Source organism: Myxocyprinus asiaticus, chromosome 15 (genome assembly GCF_019703515.2).
Source record: "Myxocyprinus asiaticus isolate MX2 ecotype Aquarium Trade chromosome 15, UBuf_Myxa_2, whole genome shotgun sequence".
Classification (NCBI taxonomy): Eukaryota; Metazoa; Chordata; class Actinopteri; order Cypriniformes; family Catostomidae; genus Myxocyprinus; species Myxocyprinus asiaticus.
In genome coordinates this window covers 8,426,282-8,448,776 of record NC_059358.1, presented here as the reverse complement: position 1 = coordinate 8,448,776, position 22,495 = coordinate 8,426,282, and the positions used below count along the sequence as shown (strand labels likewise).

General features: G+C 38.7%; 1 protein-coding gene across 6 annotated transcripts in view; it reads right to left on the bottom strand.

The window, feature by feature from the left end:
- oxr1a (oxidation resistance 1a) overlaps positions 1-22,495 on the bottom strand; it is a 246,277-nt gene that overhangs the window by 23,625 nt on the left and 200,157 nt on the right. For all 6 annotated transcript variants that reach the window (XM_051719172.1, XM_051719171.1, XM_051719173.1 and 3 more), the window contains 4 exons: positions 20,546-20,698; positions 19,571-19,755; positions 17,422-18,092; positions 9,415-9,577 (listed from right to left, as the gene is read on the bottom strand). In XM_051719172.1, coding sequence (XP_051575132.1) covers positions 9,415-9,577; positions 17,422-18,092; positions 19,571-19,755; positions 20,546-20,698 — 1,172 coding nt within the window. The remainder of the gene's footprint in view (positions 1-9,414; positions 9,578-17,421; positions 18,093-19,570; positions 19,756-20,545; positions 20,699-22,495) is intronic.

Sequence of the window (22,495 nt, the reverse complement as noted above, 5' to 3'; positions counted from 1 at the left end):
TGGACAGTCAGATTGCCAGATTTGTTCCCCTATCATTTATTAATTGAGTTTCTGGATAAATAATCTTGATCAAAATTGGTAAAAGTAGAGCCATATATTGTGCGCCGAAATATGACCTTTCCTTCATGTATTGTTTTAATATAAATCATTGACAATACACTGCGGTATAAATCTAATTTGTGGTGCCAAAGTATACCTGTGGTATATGTAATTTTAGTTGTTTTAATAGGCAAAGCCATAGACAAACTCAGTGTGACTGTAAGCATGCATGCATTAGGATTAAACAGGCGACTGACCGTCAGTGTGAGCTTCAAAGCCTCGCCTCTCACTCCCTGCTCTCGCACTATTGTCATGACATTTTACACTGATCTTCCGGGTCGCAACCTAACTAGGTCATGTATCCGAGCAAGGCCATGTCTGTGACAGCAACAGAACAGACACAAGTCTGGCTACAGAGCTTTGCAGTGCACCAGGAGTCCAGATGGCATTCAATATTATCATGCTACACACTTTTTGCCACACCTGCCAATGGCGGGTGAACTGAGGAAATTTACCAGCCATAAATATCCTATATATACTGGCTGAGAAACTTTATTATATATTTTAAATATGTATTTTGTGACAAACAGCACAATTCATCGTGTCACTCGCAGCATCACACTCAAGATGAGCCAGCCTCTGTCTCTTGGTGAAACGGCACCTGTCATATAAAAATATATTTAAAAACTTGTTGTGATTTTGTTCCTCAAATTTTCATATTGGTAGCTTGATGTGAGGAATATTTCACATATGTCTTGCAACATCAGGGTTGCTGCAGTTTTTACAATCAAATGTAAAACTTTTAAGACCGTTTTTCAGACCTGAACAAATAAAATTAATGCCAAACCCAAGTTTAAAATAATCTAGGCATGTTTTCCACTTACTATTTAATCAAATATGAAATTAAAATTGGTTTACATAATACATACGAATAAGAGGTTGACCAATATTGGATTTTGCTGATATGATAATAATGTGTTGAAAGAAAGGCAATAATCTGCCTACAGTTTTTCAAAATTAGTATATATTGAATGTGTTAAAAATGTTCTTAGTATTTCCTTCTTGTGATGGGGCGGCCCAGACAGAGGCTACAAAAGTCAAAACTGAATGAAATCCCAGATGCAGTTCATTGTGCAACCAAAACACCAATAATAAAGATCAGAATATATACAAGAAAAAAGGGAAGAAAAAATGGTGCATAATGCAGGACTTTTAACTAAACCTGAAATATACTGGGTCTCCTAGCAGCTCACTCAAAGAGATAATGGCAATAAAATACAAAACAATGAAATAAAATGTACTACAATGTATTAAACACTATACAGGTGCATCTCAATAAATTAGAATGTCGTGGAAAAGTTAATTTATTTCAGTAATTCAACTCAAATTGTGAAACTCGTGTATTAAATAAATTCAGTGCACACAGACTGAAGTAGTTTAAGTCTTTGGTTCTTTTAATTGTGATGATTTTGGCTCACATTTAACAAAAACTCACCAATTCACTATCTCAAAAAATTAGAATATGGTGACATGCCAATCAGCTAATCAACTCAAAACACCTGCAAAGGTTTCCTGAGCCTTCAAAATGGTCTCTCAGTTTGGTTCACTAGGCTACACAATCATGGGGAAGACTGCTGATCTGACAGTTGTCCAGAAGACAATCATTGACACCCTTCACATGGAGGGTAAGCCACAAACATTCATTGCCAAAGAAGCTGGCTGTTCACAGAGTGCTGTATCCAAGCATGTTAACAGAAAGTTGAGTGGAAGGAAAAAGTGTGGAAGAAAAAGATGCACAACCAACCGAGAGAACCGCAGCCTTATGATTGTCAAGCAAAATCGATTCAAGAATTTGGGTGAACTTCACAAGGAATGGACTGAGGCTGGGGTCAAGGCATCAAGAGCCACCACACACAGACATGTCAAGGAATTTGGCTACAGTTGTCGTATTCCTCTTGTTAAGCCACTCCTGAACCACAGACAATGTCAGAGGCGTCTTACCTGGGCTAAGAAGAAGAAGAACTGGACTGTTGCCCAGTGTTCCAAAGTCCTCTTTTCAGATGAGAGCAAGTTTTGTATTTAATTTGGAAACCAAGGTCCTAGAGTCTGGAGGAAGGGTGGAGAAGCTCATAGCCCAAGTTGCTTGAAGTCCAGTGTTAAGTTTCCACAGTCTGTGATGATTTGGGGTGCAATGTCATCTGCTGGTGTTGGTCCATTGTGTTTTTTGAAAACCAAAGTCACTGCACCCATTTACCAAGAAATTTTGGAGCACTTCAGGCTTCCTTCTGCTGACCAGCTTTTTAAAGATGCTGATTTCATTTTCCAGCAGGATTTGGCACCTGCCCACGCTGCCAAAAGCACCAAAAGTTGGTTAAATGACCATGGTGTTAGTGTGCTTGACTGGCCAGCAAACTCACCAGACCTGAACCCCATAGAGAATCTATGGGGTATTGTCAAGAGGAAAATGAGAAACAAGAGACCAAAAAATGCAGATGAGCTGAAGGCCACTGTCAAAGAAACCTGGGCTTCCATACCACCCAGCAGTGCCACAAACTGATCACCTCCATGCCATGCCGAATTGAGGCAGTAATTAAAGCAAAAGGAGCCCCTACCAAGTATTGAGTACATATACAGTAAATGAACATACTTTCCAGAAGGCCAACAATTCACTAAAAATGTTTTTTTTATTGGTCTTCTGATGTATTCTAATTTTTTGAGATAGTGAATTGGTGGGTTTTTGTTAATTGTGAGCCAAAATCATCACAATTAAAAGAACCAAAGACTTAAACTACTTCAGTCTGTGTGCATTGAATTTATTTAATACATGAGTTTCACAATTTGAGTTGAATTACTGAAATAAATGAACTTTTCCACGACATTCTAATTTATTGAGATGCACCTGTAAAGTAAGCATTGTCATATAACAATTATGAGCAGTAATCCATCAACATTAGATCGCTTGTGATAAATGTCCAGTAATTCATGATTATGAACTGTTTTGAAACTGCTAAAACCACTGTATCACGAGCCGCCACATGAATGGAGCAATGTTATAATAGTTTTACATTTTAATTTCGTTTTTATTTCTATTTCATTTTCAATTTTTCACTCCAGTTTAGTTTAGTTTTAGTTTTGTTTGTTAGTTCTTTGTTAGTTTTAGTTTAGTTCTTCAGTACATTTAGTTTTTATTTTAGTTTTAGTTTTTATATAAGGGGTAAATGGAGAATGGGGAAAGCAGGCATTTGTGTAATTGTGCAATGAGTAACTTATTGAACTTAACCACAAAGTCCTCTTTAATGCACTGGACTTCACAAAGTAACTCTTACCACCATCTCTAAAATTTTAACTTCAAACAAAACTCTTTACCAGTTCCAAATGAAATGTAAAACAAATCACAGATTGACAGGTTAAGATAGAATGAGTGAAAAGACTGTGGCTGCATACATCATCGAGGCTGTCTCGTTTCAGAAAAGCGAGTAGGACATTTCGAATGCAGCCTTCGAATGCGACCTTCTTTCACGGGAATTCAGAGGATGCATGAGGTGTATCCTTCATGGGCACTCACAACCCACAATTCTTTGCTTCAATGGAAATGTCTAAAAAAAATGACGCCAATTTGCCCGTAAATATGATGTTCAAACGCAAGGAATGTTAATTCCCAAGTTGAAGTACCTCAGTAGATGGGTGCAGAGTATATAATATGTATAATTATATTAATATATAATTAAAATAAAGTATTAGACTAAAAGTACACCTGTAAAATCTATTTTCTTTTCTCTTTACATCACTATAACTCTCCTAAAATGTACCTCATGCATTCCCTTCCAGAGGGACTTTGTTCCTTTCTCACTCAAAGCGCTCGCGCTTGTTAAAGAGTGGCGTGCTGTCATAGCAACCATGATATGTTCTGTTTCCGTTTGTCCTAAGAAGTCCATCTCGTTTAAACGAGGCTTGTTTAAAGGTGGACACTCGGTATACTGCAGCCTTCAAAGGACGCGTCCTACCTAGCATGCAGCCTTCGAAATGAGACATCCTGTGTGTGTGTCTGTGTGTGTATATATACAGTATATCGTATGTATGTTGATATGTGAGTGTGTGTGTGGGAAAGAGAGAGAGAGATCCAGAATAAATGACTGGACATTGTTATATTGTTTCTATTCTCTTTGTTTTAACCTCATGCTTTGACAACACAACAAACAGTCATGCGAATAAAGGTTAAATTATAATAAATATTAATTTACTGGATGTTGCGCACATCTTCAGACCTGCTGTTCTCAAACTTTTATAAATTAAGGCACCCTTTTATGGTGTATAAACCCCCCACCCCCCCACGGCACCCCAACCACTGCAAATAAACAAGTATGATTTTGAAAAAAAAAAGTTTAATATTAATATTAATAAATTTAATTAAAACAATTCGTTTTCGCTTTTCTAAAGAAAACATTGATTCAAGATTTAAAAGTAAATATTCAAGAGCCAGTAATTAAAACATTTTAAAACATTAAATAGAGAATAGTGTAAACAGTGCTCTACTTTTCTCAGTTACAGCAGCAATTAAACATTAAATATCATAATATAAAAACTTTTAAAGGAGACCTATTATGCCCCTTTTTACAAGATGTAATATAAGTCTCAGGTGTCCCCAGAATATGTCTGTGAAGTTTCAGCTCTAAATACCCCACGGATCATTTATTATACCATGTTGTAAATCCCTCTTTTTGGGTGGAATCAAAAACACGCTGTTTTCGTGTGTGTCTTTAAATGCAAATGAGCTGCTGCTCCCCGCCCCCTTTCTGGAACAGGGCTGTGCCTTTACAGCTCGTGCTTCGAATACTATAGCAACAACAAATCAGAACCAATATGACTGACACCATAAATACCGGAGTTCAGCCATATATGTATGAGCAACCGTAAACGACGCAAAACATAGGCATTTTGAGTTTGTGATATTGCTTCTTATGTAGAAAATCACTTCATGCCATCCATCTGCATTTCACGACACAGCAACGCACTGACGTGACATCATGTGCAAACAAGCTATAATGACGTAGCTCTGGTCTCCGTGAATACAATCAGAGACAATGGTAACTTTAGTTGCATTAGCAGTGGAATCAGCAAACAAGCACATTCGGAAAGGCGATTTGCAAACGTTCACAAAATATAAAGTGCGATACTTACATCTTCAGGATATAAAGCTGGAACACGAACAGTTGGTACTGATCCATGCTTGAGAGTCAAATTTTTTGAAAATCCTGCTTTATATTGACCCTCATTCTCAAAGCCGTCCAGTGTAAAATGATTTGCACAAACATACATGAATTTTGGTATGTTTTAGGGCACATTTTCTTCAAAAACATAACTTGTCCACTGCGTCTTCAGTGGCTCTGATGCCGGGAGTACATGAAGACTCTTATGTTCACTTTTACAGCCAACAACAGAACACTTATGATGCTTACGAAGCTGAGACATTATTCTTCTCACTGTAGCTGCTCCAGCCTGGAAAAAAATGGCGGACTGTGTGTCGATCACTCAGGGGAGGATCTATGATAATAGGGTGGAGTCCGTCACCAGTTGTGGGCGTGGCCTGCTCTAAAGTGACGTCACTTTAGAGCGGATACTAAAACCAGTCATTTTGAGACACTGTTTTTGATTAATAGAAATATAAGAAAGAGTTGTGGGTGGACTTTTAACATTGTAGGGTGGTTGTGTACACACACTGCCAACTCACATTTATGTTCAAACACCATGTAAAAGTGAATTTTACATAATAGGTCCTCTTTAAAAAATGTATCTAATGCAAAATACTTAAATTGTTAACAATCTTTACTGTGTGATTGTTAGATATTGTTATTCTAATAGATATTATTAGATAAGTATGTTAAAGTTAATAGGCTATTGATGCCATGCAGTCAGAGTTTGACTGAGAAACAGACTGTCATTGAATTTTATTGGGCTTAAAGCTACTAAAGATATCCAGCTGATGACGGAGTGTTTTTCTTTTTTCTTGTCAATATTGCTGTTTGATTTATATTAACGATCTAACAGACAGCAACAGGTCTATTAGGCTGTATTTACACACTGCACAGATCGGATATTTTCAGGTATAAGATTGTTATCCCCTTACCTCTTACTTGTATTGTACTTACCCTCATGTAATACAGTACATTAACGGCTGTGTTTACATTAATATCTCTTTGACAGCAGATTTGGTCTCTTCATGAGGGGCATTTTAACACCTCAAGTGCGTTTGACTGTTCACATAGTAGTGTAAGCGTTTGAAACACTGAACTGGATCACTGACGCAACGGTAAACTGCCTGCAGGAGGTAAAGCCACCGGAAGTGTTTGAGCGGCCATCTTTGTATGCCCAAACTGCCATAGAGCCTCAATGACTGACAGGCGAAAACACCCCCGTTTCACTGTCTCCAACCTGTGGATACGACAGTTGCATTTCGCCCTCTAGTGACAATCATGTTTAATTTGCTCGTTATTGATAATATTCGTTACGAGGGAGAAGATATTCGCAGATCGTGATGTCAGAGCATTCACCTGCCCCGGTGTTCAGCCCATCAGGGCAGCACAACAATCACCAAAGGAAGTAGCAAAACTGTCCACAAGTTGTAATGTAAGTAGGAAAAGCTGTAATATTTGCTTGTTTAGGGTGACAATACATCCATACCCCTGAAAGGAACTTTAAAAAAGTCAGACCGGGATTTCTAAATCGCCTTAAATGCTCGGCATTTGCCTGTTTTTTTATAATGATGTGCTCTATGTAGTCATACATGGATACATGTTATAAATATATGTTCATTTGCCATTTAAATCTAGCGTATCAGTTTAATTTGAACCAGCTTTGCATGTGATAGAGGGAGAGAGAGAGAGCGCGCGCTCTTGTTCAAGTGACCGCGAGAAAAAGGCACTTTTTGATGAAAACATAAAACAAGTAACTCTGAACAAACACTTCGATGTTCGCAATAAATACGTATGAAAATGTCTGTTGGTATCTTACCTCAGTTTCAGTGAACTTGTTTACATTCAGCTTATCTGTTCGCTGATGAAGTTTGTTAGAGGTGGATACTGTTTGATATAGATATACATAACTCGCTCAGGCTTTCAAGAAACAGGAAAAATTCCTGACTTTAAATAAATAAATAATTACATGTGTAGGACGTTTGCATTGTTGGGATGTACATGCAGATTTCAGATATAAAATTGGTGATTGAATGACTAATGTTTACTCGCTGAAATGAGATGATTTCCTATTAAGTCAATAGGGACATTGGAATGTTAACTGGCATAGCAATATGGCGGCGCAGTGGCTTCACTGTTATGATGTCATGAGCAATCCAGTTCTATATATATATCTCCACAGTTTTTCCTGACCAACCACTGGGCGCCACCATGATGATTTTAATTGCCTGTTTTGTATTTCTGGTCTCGAGATGCCAAGGAAAAACTGCTAAAACGAGCGATCTAGAGGACAACAAGAACCATTTAAGTGTTATCTCGTGTAAAAATTAATTTCAGGCTCAACTTGTGCCAATGTTGGCTGTCATAATAACTCAGACTAATTAATGATATCAACGTAACTAACATCTGACCATCGCTTCATGTCATCTACACACTCAGGTGAGGCACTGTCTATAAAAAACGGTCATCTGTACTCTGTGAATTATCAGCATGTTTTTTGACAATATTTACAAATGTAATACCTTAAACATTACATTTCCCGCTAAGAATATACGCTGATGCGTGTGAAAACACTGGAGACTGGAAACTGAAAACAGTCGTTTTGTTTACGATAATAACCTTGGATTGGAGAATGTGCAACAGTGCCATGTCTTCACTTTAAAGCATGCAGCACATGTAGACTATGCATTTTTGCAGTTAAATTATCACTTTAGGCCATATTGCAATTTCTGTCTTTCCGTCCCGAAATTTTAAGACCTCTTTAAATGATAATTAAGACTTTTGTTACACCATTTAAGATATTTTAGAATTTTTATGACCTTAAATTTGATAAAACTGAAGACATTTTAAGACTTTTTAAGGACCCGCGGGAACCCTGAACATAGATTAAATCCAAAAAAATGTGTGGGAATCCTAGATAAACTTACGACAATTGAGGTAGGCCTAAAAGTTGTTAAAAGACACACAAATCGCATCAAATGTTTTCTTAAACAGACGGTTTATAAGTCTTTGATCTGTATTTTTCTTACAATTCTACTAAAACCATGTATTAAAAGGCCCTAATAAAATGACCGGCCAACTGGTGAATTCTGTTTATTCAAAGCCCATTTTTATTTGTATTTAGTGCTTAGCGAATGTTAATATTGGACACTGCTCATACTTCTGGAGTAATTTTCTGTCTCAAAATCTGCAGACTAGTGAACTGTGTCAAGGCTAATCTGGTAACAGCCCGAGCTTCTCCCTCCTCTCCTTTTTAGTGTTCAGATTCAGCTCAGAAGTGTTTGCTTAAAATATCCGTGACTCATCTGATAAGCAGAAAATAGAATAAGATCCAGTGTGCTGAAGAACAGAGAGCGCTTGTGCTGAATCAGAGCGCAGATCACACATGGAACAAAAACAGCAGTGTTTTCTTACACGAGAGCAGATCATCTAATAAGACTGTCAAATTTGCATAATTTATCATTTAAAAAGAAAGTGACTTCTCAATTGAATTATGCTGTGTAATTTCCTAGAGAAACATATTTGAGTGAATCTCACGGAAACATGTCCCTGTCAAAATCAAAGCAAAAATGTTTTATAATTAATATAATTAGTTATTAAAATTGTATATTTTGCATAGAGAAAATAAAGCATATTTTTAGACCATTAAGGTTTTTTGCATAATGACAATTATGCAAATTTTCCCATTATTTCTCATTACCATAATGCATCTGGAGATTTTAATATTTGCAATTCCCATTACTCTCAACAGTGATTCTCATTAATGTAATAATGAGAATCCAAAAGTAAATACAATAGCAGAGTACTTGAATACAATATTTAAATCAACATAAATTAATATCAATAAAACATACTACAATGATGTGTACATATTTTACAATTATTAATGAAAATTATGAAATGTCACTTCATTATGTAATTGTATAATTTGAGTAATTAAATTTCTTTGCATTACGGCAATGAGAATTGACACCTCAATTTACATGTAATAAAAATAGACACCTGTATATTCCATCTGCTCTTGTCTCTTCGCTTTCAGTATACATGCTTGTCAAAAAGCCCATTCTTGTCTAAGTGGGCGGTTCTTAGCCAGAATAATCAGAATCCTCAATAGACTTTATGCTGCTAATGGACAAAAACTGTGCAGGACTGAAGTTTGAGTCCAGAATGTCTCTCTCCAACTCACCTCTCCTGGGGAACAGCAAACCAGTACTCATGTTTGCGATCACGCTGTGCGTACTGCTGCATTGAGGCACTGGCGTTGGACAAAAATGTCTTTTTCATGGCTTTACCAATCCGCAGACACAGAAACTTGTGAGATTTCCACCTCTCCTTGGACACCATGAGACCTGAAACACAGAAATAATGGCTCGTTTAACTCTCACAGTGCAGACTGCTATTTTCTCCCAACCTCTGTTTTATACTTTCCCATAGATGTTTTTAAGATCTCCAGAAAAACAAAATCAACAAAAAGGCATGTTACATGCATGTAGCCAATAGTGGCCAATCTGCAAGATGGATAGAGTTGACCCCTGCTTTTAAAATATTAATAAATTGTCTTCCAAACACTTTCAAAAATCTACCATCAACCTGTCAATGCATTAAGCACAATTTGTTTTTACATAGGTTTTTACCAAATTTTGATACAAACATAAATATGGTGTACAAATATAATTTTAATTTCAGCTTATGTGTGTACATCTCCGTCGCTTTAATTAAACTGTATTCGCCAACCTCGGAAACCGCAACAGCTAATGAAAAACAGGTCAACCTAGAACTGATATGACTGGAGTCTTCATCTCATGTGAGTTTTTCTTTAGGTGTAAACTGTTTTAAAGTGGGAAAAAAAATTACTTTGTGCACATTTAATATGATGCTATAATGCATCAATTGTGTCATTACAAGGACATGAAGGACACGAAACAGACTGCAGGCAGAAAGTAGTCACTGGTAAAACATAAACTGCCTCAAATGAATTAAAGTCTGCTGAGAGCTCTGATCCAAGGCTGAATCCAATGCGCCTTTTGTTAATAACTGATTAGAAGGTCAACACTGCAGGAGGTGTAGAAAGAAACACATTACACCAGTGTTGTATGAGCCAAAGCCATTTACACAGCCAATGTAACATTAATCTACTTAGACTGCAGCTCACAGTGGGAGAGCATTCATTTTCAATGGCCTAATTTGGTGTGTAATTCAGATTACTTATGAAGTTGCTCCTGAGCTGCCGTAATAACCCCCTGTGATTTCTCAGAATAGCTTTGGTGATTTAGATGGCGACTGATGTGGGACTGGAGTCCCACTTCATACCATGAGGATGAGGAATATTGCTTTGTTTGTATCTGAATGTGTGAGAAAAGCTGGATAGTCAATACTTCTGAATTCAAGAGAGAAGGCTTTAATGGGACACAAATGAAAGTCTTCAATGCGGTCAGATTTTAAATCATGTACAGAAATACTCAAACCAGCCCGTTTGTCAACAACTAACATCCATGCAATTATCTAATCAGCCAATCGTGTGGCAGCAGTGCAGTGCATAAAATCATTCAGATACAGGTCAGGAGCTTCAGTTAATGTTCACATCAACCATCAGAATGGGTAAAAAAATGTGATCTCAGTGATTTGGACCATGGCATAATTGTTGGTGCCAGATGGGCTGGTTTGAGTATTTCTGTAACTGCTGATCTTCTGGGATTTTCACAAACACCAGTCTCTAGAATTTACTCAGAATGATGCCAAAAACAAAAAACATCCAGTGAGCGGCAGTTCTGTGGATGGAAATGCCTTTTTGATGAGAGAGGTCAACAGAGAATGTCCAGACTGGTTAAAACTGACAAAGTCTACGGTAACCCAGATAACCACTCTGTACAAAAATGTTACATAGTGAGGATTTCTTTCAAAATAGTGCCATAATTAGTTTTCATTTTTCAATTAACATCATCCAAAGTCTAGTAAACATAAAAAAAGCTACATCAATATTTGGTGTGACCAACTTTGCCTTCAAAACAGCACCAATTCTCCTAGGTACACCTGGACACAGTTTTTCTTGGTTGTTGGCAGATAGGATGTTCCAAGCTTCTTGGAGAATTCGCCACAGTTCTTTTATTTATTTAGGCTGTCTCAATTGCTTCTGTCTCTTCATGTAATCTCAGACTGACACGATGTTCAGTGGGGGTCTCTGTGGGGCCATGCCATCTGTTGCAGGGCTACATGTTCTTCTATTCTATTCTATTTGCAGAAGGAATGTTTGGAAGTCTAAAATGTATATTACCTATTGACACACTAAAGCTGAAGATTTAAATAACCATCTTAAGACAAATGTTTTTGTTAAACATCTTATGTGCCTAAGACTTTTGCACAGTACTGTATATATATATATATACAGTATATATATTAGGGCTGCAACGGTACATATATCAGCGCCAAACGGATACAGGGCCTTCGGTACGGTACATGCAGTCACATGAATGATTACATATCTCAGCATGCGTGAAACCAATATTAAAACAACATTTAACAAACAACACAAACCGTGTAGAACTCAAATGAAAAAAGATCACAGAGCAACACGGGACCGCACAGAATCAAAACTTAACAGTACAGAGTGCTACACGGTACACCAGAAACTGCAGATCAGATAAATGCATGTGAAGTTTATACTAGCTAGCTCGCTATTTTTCCCAACTGTGATGGAACTTAACAAATTATAAATTTGTTAGACTTAAATAAACCAGAGATTGAAGACCCACCACCATCTCTAAAATTTGTTGTTTGGGATCATTATGGTTTCGCAGTAAACTACAGTGATACTGGGCAACGAGTAGTGAACAGGATGAAGGCTGTGCGTCGGCTCCAGTTATTCCATCAACGTGAAACATGCGCTACCCGGCAGCTTTAATCCGAAACACACTTCACGCAAGTATGCAAACGCAGATGCGAGCGCTTGGCCAATGCACTGCCAACACGTGGTCCCATTGTACATACATTACGTGTGCTCTTACATTGCTCTGGCGGTTACAAATCTCACACCACAAGGGGGCAATAGATATTTTTGGCGTGACCACGAAACCGGTGCTGCTCTGAAACCAGGAAAACGCTGCCTTCGGAGGCTGTAAATAAGGCAGGATGAAAATAAGGTGCTTTTCAAACTGTTCGGAGTTCCATTCATTCTAAACAGCTGTCAGTTACGCCATTAACTGATTAGGCAGCAATTCAGCTGCCTATGTTTTCGGATGCAGCCCGGATGTGGTAGATGAGTCGATGGTTGAGGAGTGGGGAGAGACATGGAGAAAAAACAAGTTCGTTTGAATGGACTGGGGACAAAAAGTCATATATATTTTTCAAAAAGATTCGACTCAAATTGCTGCCCAAGTCCGCCATGACAGTTGTTGATTGAATGAAGAAAATCCGCTCTAGGGCCCCTTGCAGCAATGCTGAGAATGCAGCGCGTACACATTTCACAACGCAATGACATGTGTAATCGAGCTTGCATAGCATGGTGTGACTGCGTTCACTTACTTGTGTAGAGTATGTTTGGGCCTTTTTGCTTTCGCTGTTGCACAATGTCTCCGTGTTTACAATCACGTCTCCCGCTGACCGCATTTGGATGCGCTCTACAATATGGAACAGTTTGTGGTTCGGCCGGCGATAACAACCAACTGACTGTACATTATCCCACTTATTACACGGCTACTATCTAAATAAATACATGGACATAAAATGCTGATTTGCGTTTAAATTATGTAATTTGAGAAGAAAGAAATCGCTGAACAGCTGGTATCAACCTCCGGTTTGCGTGTTCTGTTGGTGTTTATTTTGTGAAAATGACCGTCTGACTCCTCAATAATCAGCCGATTACAAGACTACTTGCCAAATAAATAAATAAATAGACATGAAACACTGATTTGCGTTGAAATTATGTAATTATGTGAGAAGGAATAAATCGCTGAAGAGCTCAACATCATAATTTTCTTTGCATGCTCTCGCTTCAATTTAGAACTCCTGATTATCTAATCAAAATTAAAAAAAAAAAACTATGCATTGAAGTGAGGATAAAAATATGGATGAATATTGTCAACAATGACAGATTTAAATACAGCAAATCCTCACATGGTGTCAGAGATAGTTTTTAATGTCACCTGTAGTCTAGAGGCCGCTTTTAGACTGTCGAACCAAGCCATTCTAACTGTTAAATCCTCCAGCACCGACCACAGAGGAACAAAAAAAAAAAAAACACTATATGCAACTATCGGAATAGATTTTTACAGATAACTGATAGTTCCAAAATGCAACTGTCAGCAAAGATTAACCAGTAAAACCAATATATTGTTTACCTCTACTTATTACCTCACTGTGACTGGGCAGGCTAAGTTTCAGAAAACTGAATAGTAAATGTAGTAAAGACATGAATCTGGTAGTCGTACAGTACCATGGTATAGGCCAATCTAGGGCAAGTTGTCACAGAGGCTATGTCCCACTATAAGGTTTTGATAAAACAGTCCAATGGCACAAATGATTGCTTTCTCTAGCAGTGCTTTTGTATGTTGGTTTCAAACATCAAGTTTCAAAATCGATAGCTGTTGGCTAAACAAGTGACCACAAAATCTACACTGGCATACATTCAGGCAAGGTAGATTTTAACTAAAAAGTTGAACTGTGAAGGGTATTTTTCATAAATGTCCAGTAGTGGAAAGTTGTCACATTGTAAATTGGGCCAATTTGTCACATGTGCTTTATGTGTTGTAATTTTATACAATTGAATAGTTAAAATTTTTGTTGACTTTTTACCTTTTTGCTGTTTCATGCATAGTTTTGAGTGTCATAATTGTTTTACTGTTTAAATTTAGCTAAAAAGCCTAAATTTATACATTAAATTAGTAATCAACATTATGCCACAAATGCTGCCGATTGAGCTTAACTTGCATTGAACTCGGAATATTCCTTTAATTATAAAAAAATTCACCACATTTACTGGGGTAAAATTACAATTGGTTTCCAATCGGTTTCCCCTATCAAAGTATCATGGTATAACCATCTGATGCCATCTTTTTTGGAAGGGTTGAAACTCTTGTTTTGTGGTGCATGTGTGTGCAGATGTCATGTCTGATAGACTTTAGTTTATCTCTGTATGAGAGAGAGGGCTGAGGCACAATCTGCCGTAGAGAGATCAAAGCAGCGTGTAAAAGCCAAAGTAAAGCGGCCCTGTGCTTCCTCAGGTGATAACAGGTTAGCCACTGTTCATTTCCCAGCACTCCCTCGTCTTCACCATCAACATAGTCACACAAGGTTATCAGCACTTCTCAACATGCCACACCTGGACAGAAGCTCGATTTAATAGTAAAACTTACGAATGCTGCTCACTAATGTATTCATTAATGGTTACAATGAGCACATTTACAGGTGCATCTCAATAAATTAGAATGTTGTGGAAAAGTTCATTTATTTCAGTAATTCAACTCAAATTGTGAAACTCGTGTATTAAATAAATTCAATGCACACAGACTGAAGTAGTTTAAGTCTTTGGTTCTTTTAATTGTGATGATTTTGGCTCACATTTAACAAAAACCCACCAATTCACTATCTCAAAAAATTAGAATATGGTGACATGCCAATCAGCTAATCAACTCAAAACACCTGCAAAGGTTTCCTGAGCCTTCAAAATGGTCTCTCAGTTTGGTTCACTAGGCTACACAATCATGGGGATGACTGCTGATCTGACAGTTGTCCAGAAGACAATCATTGACACCCTTCACAAGGAGGGTAAGCCACAAACTTTCATCGCCAAAGAAGCTGGCTGTTCACAGAGTGCTGTATCCAAGCATGTTAACAGAAAGTTGAGTGGAAGAAAAAAGTGTGGAAGAAAAAGATGCACAACCAACCGAGAGAACCGCAGCCTTATGAGGATTGTCAAGAAAAATCGATACAAGAATTTGGGTGAACTTCACAAGGAATGGACTGAGGCTGGGGTCAAGGCATCAAGAGCCACCACACACACAGACGTATCAAGGAATTTGGCTACAGTTGTCGTATTCCTCTTGTTAAGCCACTCCTGAAACACAGACAACGTCAGAGGCATCTTACCTGGGCTAAGGAGAAGAAGAACTGGACTGTTGCCCAGTAGTCCAAAGTCCTCTTTTCAGATGAGAGCAAGTTTTGTATTTCATTTGGAAACCAAGGTCCTAGAGTCTGGAGGAAGGGTGGAGAAGCTCATAGCCCAAGTTGCTTGAAGTCCAGTGTTAAGTTTCCACAGTCTGTGATTTGGGGTGCAATGTCATCTGCTTGTGTTGGTCCATTGTGTTTTTTGAAAACCAAAGTCACTGCACCCGTTTACCAAGAAACTTTGGAGCACTTCATGCTTCCTTCTGCTGACCAGCTTTTTAAAGATGCTGATTTCATTTTCCAGCAGGATTTGGCACCTGCCCACACTGCCAAAAGCACCAAAAGTTGGTTAAATGACCATGGTGTTGGTGTGCTTGACTGGCCAGCAAACTCACCAGACCTGAACCCCATAGAGAATCTATGGGGTATTGTCAAGAGGAAACTGAGAAACAAGAGACCAAAAAATGCAGATGAGCTGAAGGCCACTGTCAAAGAAACCTGGGCTTCCATACCACCTCAGCAGTGCCACAAACTGATCACCTCCATGCCACGCCGAATTGAGGCAGTAATTAAAGCAAAAGGAGCCCCTACCAAGTATTGAGTACATATACAGTAAATGAACATACTTTCCAGAAGGCCAACAATTCACTAAAAATGTTTTTTTATTGGTCTTATGATGTATTGTGAATTGGTGGGTTTTTGTTAAATGTGAGCCAAAATCATCACAATTAAAAGAACCAAAGACTTAAACTACTTCAGTCTGTGCGCATTGAATTTATTTAATACATGAGTTTCACAATTTGAGTTGAATTACTGAAATAAATGAACTTTTCCATGACATTCTAATTTATTGAGATGCACCTGTACATGCACGTTCTTACACCGATTAAGCTTAATAAGCCGACAACATGTGTGGTCATGTAAACGCATGAAACGGCTTGCCTTTATCGGTGTAAGGTCATAAACCGCTTCAGAATAAACTGATCAGCATGGGTATATTTTTGCCCTTTACCCTGATTTCATGTTGCATGCATACACCTTTACCAGCGTTCTTACCGGCTTATCCAATGTAAGCAAGAGTTGTGTGCACGGTTTGATGTCAAAAGCAAAGAATAACTCGATTATTTCAAATCTCATGTAAACACGGTTTTCTTGCATTGTCAGATATTTTAAATGAGCTGAATTTTGGGAGTTATCAGAGCATTGGTGTAAATGTAAATAGGCTCATTGAGACTAAATGCTGAGCACACATTCTTGTAAAGAATATGTTGGTTTCCCTGATGGCACTGTCTATAGTTAAAAAAGTAATTTTTTTAGTAGGCACTGATATGGGGGTGGGGCGGGGGACCCACAACAAATTCTAAACTGTATTTTTTAATAGGAAAGGGGCCCAGAGCATTATATAGTCAGGGGGTCCAGAATACCTTGCTATGACCCTGTTTATAATGTTAATGTTTTTTTTGTTTTTTTTGCTTACACTATCGGTTAGGGTTAACTCACTCCTGGGTTCATTATAAAAGCTGTTTGAATTGATTAACTATCCATAAATGACACTGGGATACAAATATCTCTGAGCATACAGAGAGCTTAGCACATCTTACAGCTAAACTGTCTTTTTTAACTGGGGAGAAAGTTCTTACTTGTAAAAGTTACAGTATGTTTTCATAGTACATCAAGCTCTTTTATATTAAAAGATAAAGGAAAATGAGAGCGCTCTTCCACCACCCAGCCAAATGGTTCTGAGCATATTGAGTAACAGTTCCAGTAGCATTTCCACTTAAACACGGTTCGGTGTGGTATGATTACAAATTGTTCCATGCCCCGATTTCTCTGCATAATTAGCTAACCGTACTTATTCTGGTGAAATGCCTATAGTGACATGGTGACTACCTACTAGGCACTCTCTTGCTCAGTCAGTCCATTCTAATCCTTATTTCACAGCATCACATTGGAAAAAGAAACCATAAAAATGTCAACAAGCCCAGATCTGCAACGAGAACCAATCTGCCCGATGGTGGAAAAGAGCCTTTTGAAAAGTGATCATCCACGAGAAAACAACCCCAGATAGACAGACACTAGAGAGATGTTGTCATACCCTCAGCAGAGCTCAATCTCTGGCTGCCCTTGGACTGCTGGATATTCTCTCTCTGGGCCTGCTGGACGCTCTCTCGCTGTTCCTTGGCTTGTTGCATAGTGTGACTCTTCCACATCTTTCTCAGCTCCTCTACATCTGTCTCTGAATCTCGAGTGCCCTCTAGGGTCAGTTTAGCCCCATCTAAGCTACTTTCTTGCACGGTGGCTTCCTCTACTCCAGGGGCAGAGCTCTGAGAACCTGAGGAGGGGGCGACTTCTTCGGTCTGGCAGTAGTGCAGCTGCTGGTGGTCCCTGCTGGTGGGTGTGCTTGGCTGCTCCTGGCTGGGCTGTTCGCGGTTGGTGGGCTGGGCAGTGTCACTGGCTGGTTCTCCCTCCTTTGGTGCCTCTGGTTTAGGCTTGTCCTTCTTATCTGTATGGCAGGTCTGATCTGTCTGAGGTTCTTGGGTGAGAGTCTGCACGGATTGGGACAAGGCTCCTGATGATTTGGCCTCCTGTTGGAGCTCCTCTGTGGACTGCAGCTCCTCACGGATGGGCGAGAGCTCCGACTCGGTGAAGACATCCTCCGAGATGGAGCCCTCGGTGCTGCGAGGAGCTGTGCTGGCACTGTCGTAACCCTCCCGCAGACGCTGATCCATTTGCTGAGAGCTTTCGGAGAACACAGCATCAAGATCCCTGCAGCCCAAATAGAGTAAAGCTTTACATCTAAATATATCTTTACACTGCAGAGTTAAAGGGATAGTTCACACAATTTCAAATGAACAAAGTCAAATTAATTTACTCATTCTCATGTTGTTCCAAACCTATATGACTTTATTTCTTCCATGGAAAACAAAAAGAGATTTTAGGACAAATGTTAGCCTCAGTCACTATTCAATTTCATTGCATCTTTTTTCCATTCAATGAAAGTGAAGGATAACTGAGGCTCTCATTCTCACAAGTCATATGTGTTTGGAACAACATGTGGGTGTTTAAATGATAACAGAAAGTTCATTTTTGGGTGAACTATCCCTTTAAGGTGACTCTTTTGTGCAAAAAAAAGTATACTTTTCATTACTGTAATGCAAATATAGCAATGGTATTTTTAAAATTGTTTATTCTTTATGGAAGCATTTATTATAATGCATTCAAAATATGCTGATAAGAATAAATATATTACAGTAATTTAGTGTAATACAGTAAAACAATACGTAATGTGCAATAAATGAACATTTACGCAACTGATGATGGAATTGCCGTTTTTGGATGAGCTATCCCTTTAAGAAATCTAAAACATCAAAGACAAGCATGTTACTCTAATCAAAACTATTTGGTGCAATTAATAAGTGTACAAGTGAATATTAAAGTGCATACATGAAAAGTAGGTCTCTCTGTACATCTGCACGATCAAAGGCATCTTTGCTTCACATGCACAACTGAGTGAACCCAGACTGACTGATGAATCTCAGAATACAGCTCTAAGCTCATTTCAACACATCATCATTCATAAACCAACAGAGGATATAAATATCTGTGGGTGGAAAGGCTGATAAAATCATTACCTTCTGATTACAAATCGAAATAATCCAGACATAGGCGGTGTAATTCGCGCTTAATTAAGCTTGGAGTAAAAATCAATTTCCTGTATAATAAAGCCAAACATTAAATATCTGAAGTAACCGTACAGAAGCGTGGTTCCTGATGCTTACTGCAGACAATATACCGATTTGTCATATGAGAGAGATTCAATCTAGATAAGACATCTGAAGATAAATCCAATTAATAACATGTAATGCCACTGTCATTTTAACTTTTGAGAGTCTTATATTTAAAACCATTTGTGTCTTTAAATCAAGTTACAAACAATCCAACTTTTGACACACAGCAACTCAATGTTACTTTTAAAACAATGGACCAGTCTGATGAATCTGGGTGTTAGCAACAGTGAATAAGAAATAATGCGGCAATAACACGCCTTCTGTTAAATTCCATTACACTCCATCTAACACTTTCTGCACACCCCTTTAGAATATTCTTATTTGATCCTGTTGGGATCCTTTTGGTTCCAACACTCACACTCCTACAATAAAATATATTTTTTTTTATTAGGGTCGTCTGCTGAGAGTTGTGTCCTGGATCTATTGGAACTGTATTAGGTGAGACATTCGTCTTACGGGGGCACAGAGTCTCGGATCTTGCTGTCTGTGATCTCTCTGTAGACGGCAGCTGACTGAACCTCCTCCAGTGGACACATGATGCCGTACTCCTCACATCCTCTCTCCAGAACCAGAGGGTCCGTCCGGTGAGGGTCAAACATGATGTTGTTGGGTGTTACCAGCAACACCCCACTAACAACACCCTGTAACACATGGAAAGTGTATGTCAGAATGTCCCCACTTATACCTGGAATTCATCTCAAATGGTATCTGGGAGTCATGGCTGCACCAATATCTAGAGTGACATTGTTCTTCAAAGATGACTAAAAGAATGATGTTTTGCATGCAGAACAAGTATGCAGATTTGCGTGCTTGGCGAATGCCGTGCAATTCATCACAGAACAACCTTTCTACACTGCAAAGGCAAAATGCAGTAAGTAATAATTTTCAAATGATTGCTCAGATTCAGAGAAAACATAGAGTGAGACTATTAGTCTTTGGCTAGACAATCAAAAAACCTTGAAGCCATTTTTTCTTAGGTACTGTTTCTGCGTAGTAGCCGTGTTTTGGCTTTGTATTGCAGTGCTGTAGTCCTTACGTAGCAACTTGTAAGCAGCATTTGAAAAAATTCATGCTTGATGTATGACATGGTGTGATTTATATTGTAGAATAAAACCGGAATGTGTCTTTATGTAATGCTAACCACAGACCTTATTTTACTCATGAATCAAAAACAGCCACTGTATTCTAAAATCGGAAATTCCTGAGGAAACGCATGGCAAATAAACCTTTCCTGGTCCTAGTTATATGCACAACACCTACACATGAAGCAAAACTTGGAAGTCTTCACTGTTTGCAGTCTTTAGTTTTTCCAGAGGAAGAGAAGTATCTTATTAGTGCCTAACACGAGAACTCTTCTGTGTTCCCCTGTAAGTGACAGAACTTTGTGTAACTTTGGATTCGTTGTAACTGTAAAGGCGAATGATGACTCACCTTGCCATCTGTGATGTACTTGCAGTTGATTTTGAGAAACTTCTCTGTCAGTGCCTCCTCTTCCTCTGAAGTGGAGGAAACCACACGGGAGGGCCGCAGGGCAGAGAGGACTGGAGGGGCTGGAGCCTCGGAGCGGGGAGGGCCACTGGAGTCCTGAAAAAGACAGAAAAAGGACAGATTACTACCACTGAGAACTTTTATTGTATGGGTGATCTGCTTACATCAAGACACACAGGACGCATACTCAACTCAGATTTGTCAAATACTGGATTCATTCTGGTCTCATATTAAACTTGTCTCATACTGAACTAATAGCAGTATAATTCTGGTCTCATACTGGACTCATTCTGGTCTCACACTGGACACAAACTGGATATACTGTATCCTGGACTCATACTGGTCTTATTCAGGACTCACACAAAACTCATATTGGTTTAATAATGCACTGATGCTAGTTTCATTCTGAACTCATACTGGACTCATTCTTGTCTCAGACTAGACACATAATGGACTCATACTTGTCTCACAGTGGTCTAATACTGGTCTCATTCCGGACTAATTTTGGTCTCAAAAAAGGCAACCTAAACATAAACTGAACTCGTACAGATCTCACTCTGGACGCATACCCTACACGGAAATCATACTGGTGTCAATCTGGACCCATACAGGACACATAATGGACTTATTTCTGTCTCATACTGGACTTATTCCTGTCACATTTTGGACTCATACTGGACATATTCCTGTCTCATACTGGTCTCATTCTGTACTCATACTGGATTTATTCCAGTCTCATACTGGACTCATTCCTGTCTCACAATGGACTCATTCCTGTCTCATAATGGACTTATTACTCTCTCATTCTGGACTCATTCTAGACTTACACTGGACTTTTTCCTATCTCATACTGGATTCGTACTGGACTTATTCCTGTCTCATTCTGGACTCATACTGGACTTATTCCTGTCTCATTCTGGAATCATACTGGACTTATTCCTGTCTCATTCTGGAATCATACTGGACTTAGTCCTGTCTCATTCTGGACTTATACTGTCTCATTCTGGACTTATTCCTGTGTCATACTGGACCCATACTGGATTTTTCCAGTCTCATACTGGCCTCATAATGGATTTATTACTGGTCACATTTTGATATCATACTGGACTCACACTGGACTTTTTCTGTATCATTCTGGACTCATACTGGACTTATTCCAGTCTCATACTGGTCTCATTCAGTACTCATACTGGATTTATTCCAGTCTCATACTAGACTCATTCTTGTCTCATAGTGGACACATTCCTGTCTCATAATGGACTTGTTCCTATCTCATACTGGACTCATACTGGGTTTATTCCTGTCTCATTCTGGACTCACACTGGACTTATTCCTGTCTCATTCCGGACTCATACTGGACATATTCTTGTCTCATACTGGACTCATACTGGACTTATTCCAGTCTTATACTGGCCTCATACTAGACTTATTCCTGTCTCATACTGGTCACAATTTTATTTCATAATTAACTCACACTGTACTTATTCCAGTCGCATACTGGTCTCATTCTGTACTCATTCTGGAATTATTCCTGTCTCATTCTGGACTCATACTGGACTTATTCCAGTCTAATACTGGCCTCATACTGGACTTATTCCTGTCTCATACTGGTCACATTTTGATTTCATAATGAACTCACACTGTACTTATTCCAGTCTCATACTGGTCTCATTCTGTACTCAAACTGGACTTATTCCTGTCTCATTATGGACTCATACTGGACTTAGTCCTGTCTCATTCTGGACTCAAACTGGATTTAGTCCCATCTCATACAGGATTTATCCTGTCTCATTCTGGACTCATAATGGACTTATTCCTGTCTCATACTGGACTCATTCTGGATTTATTCCAGCCTCATACTGGACTTATTCCTGTCTCAATCTGGACTCATAC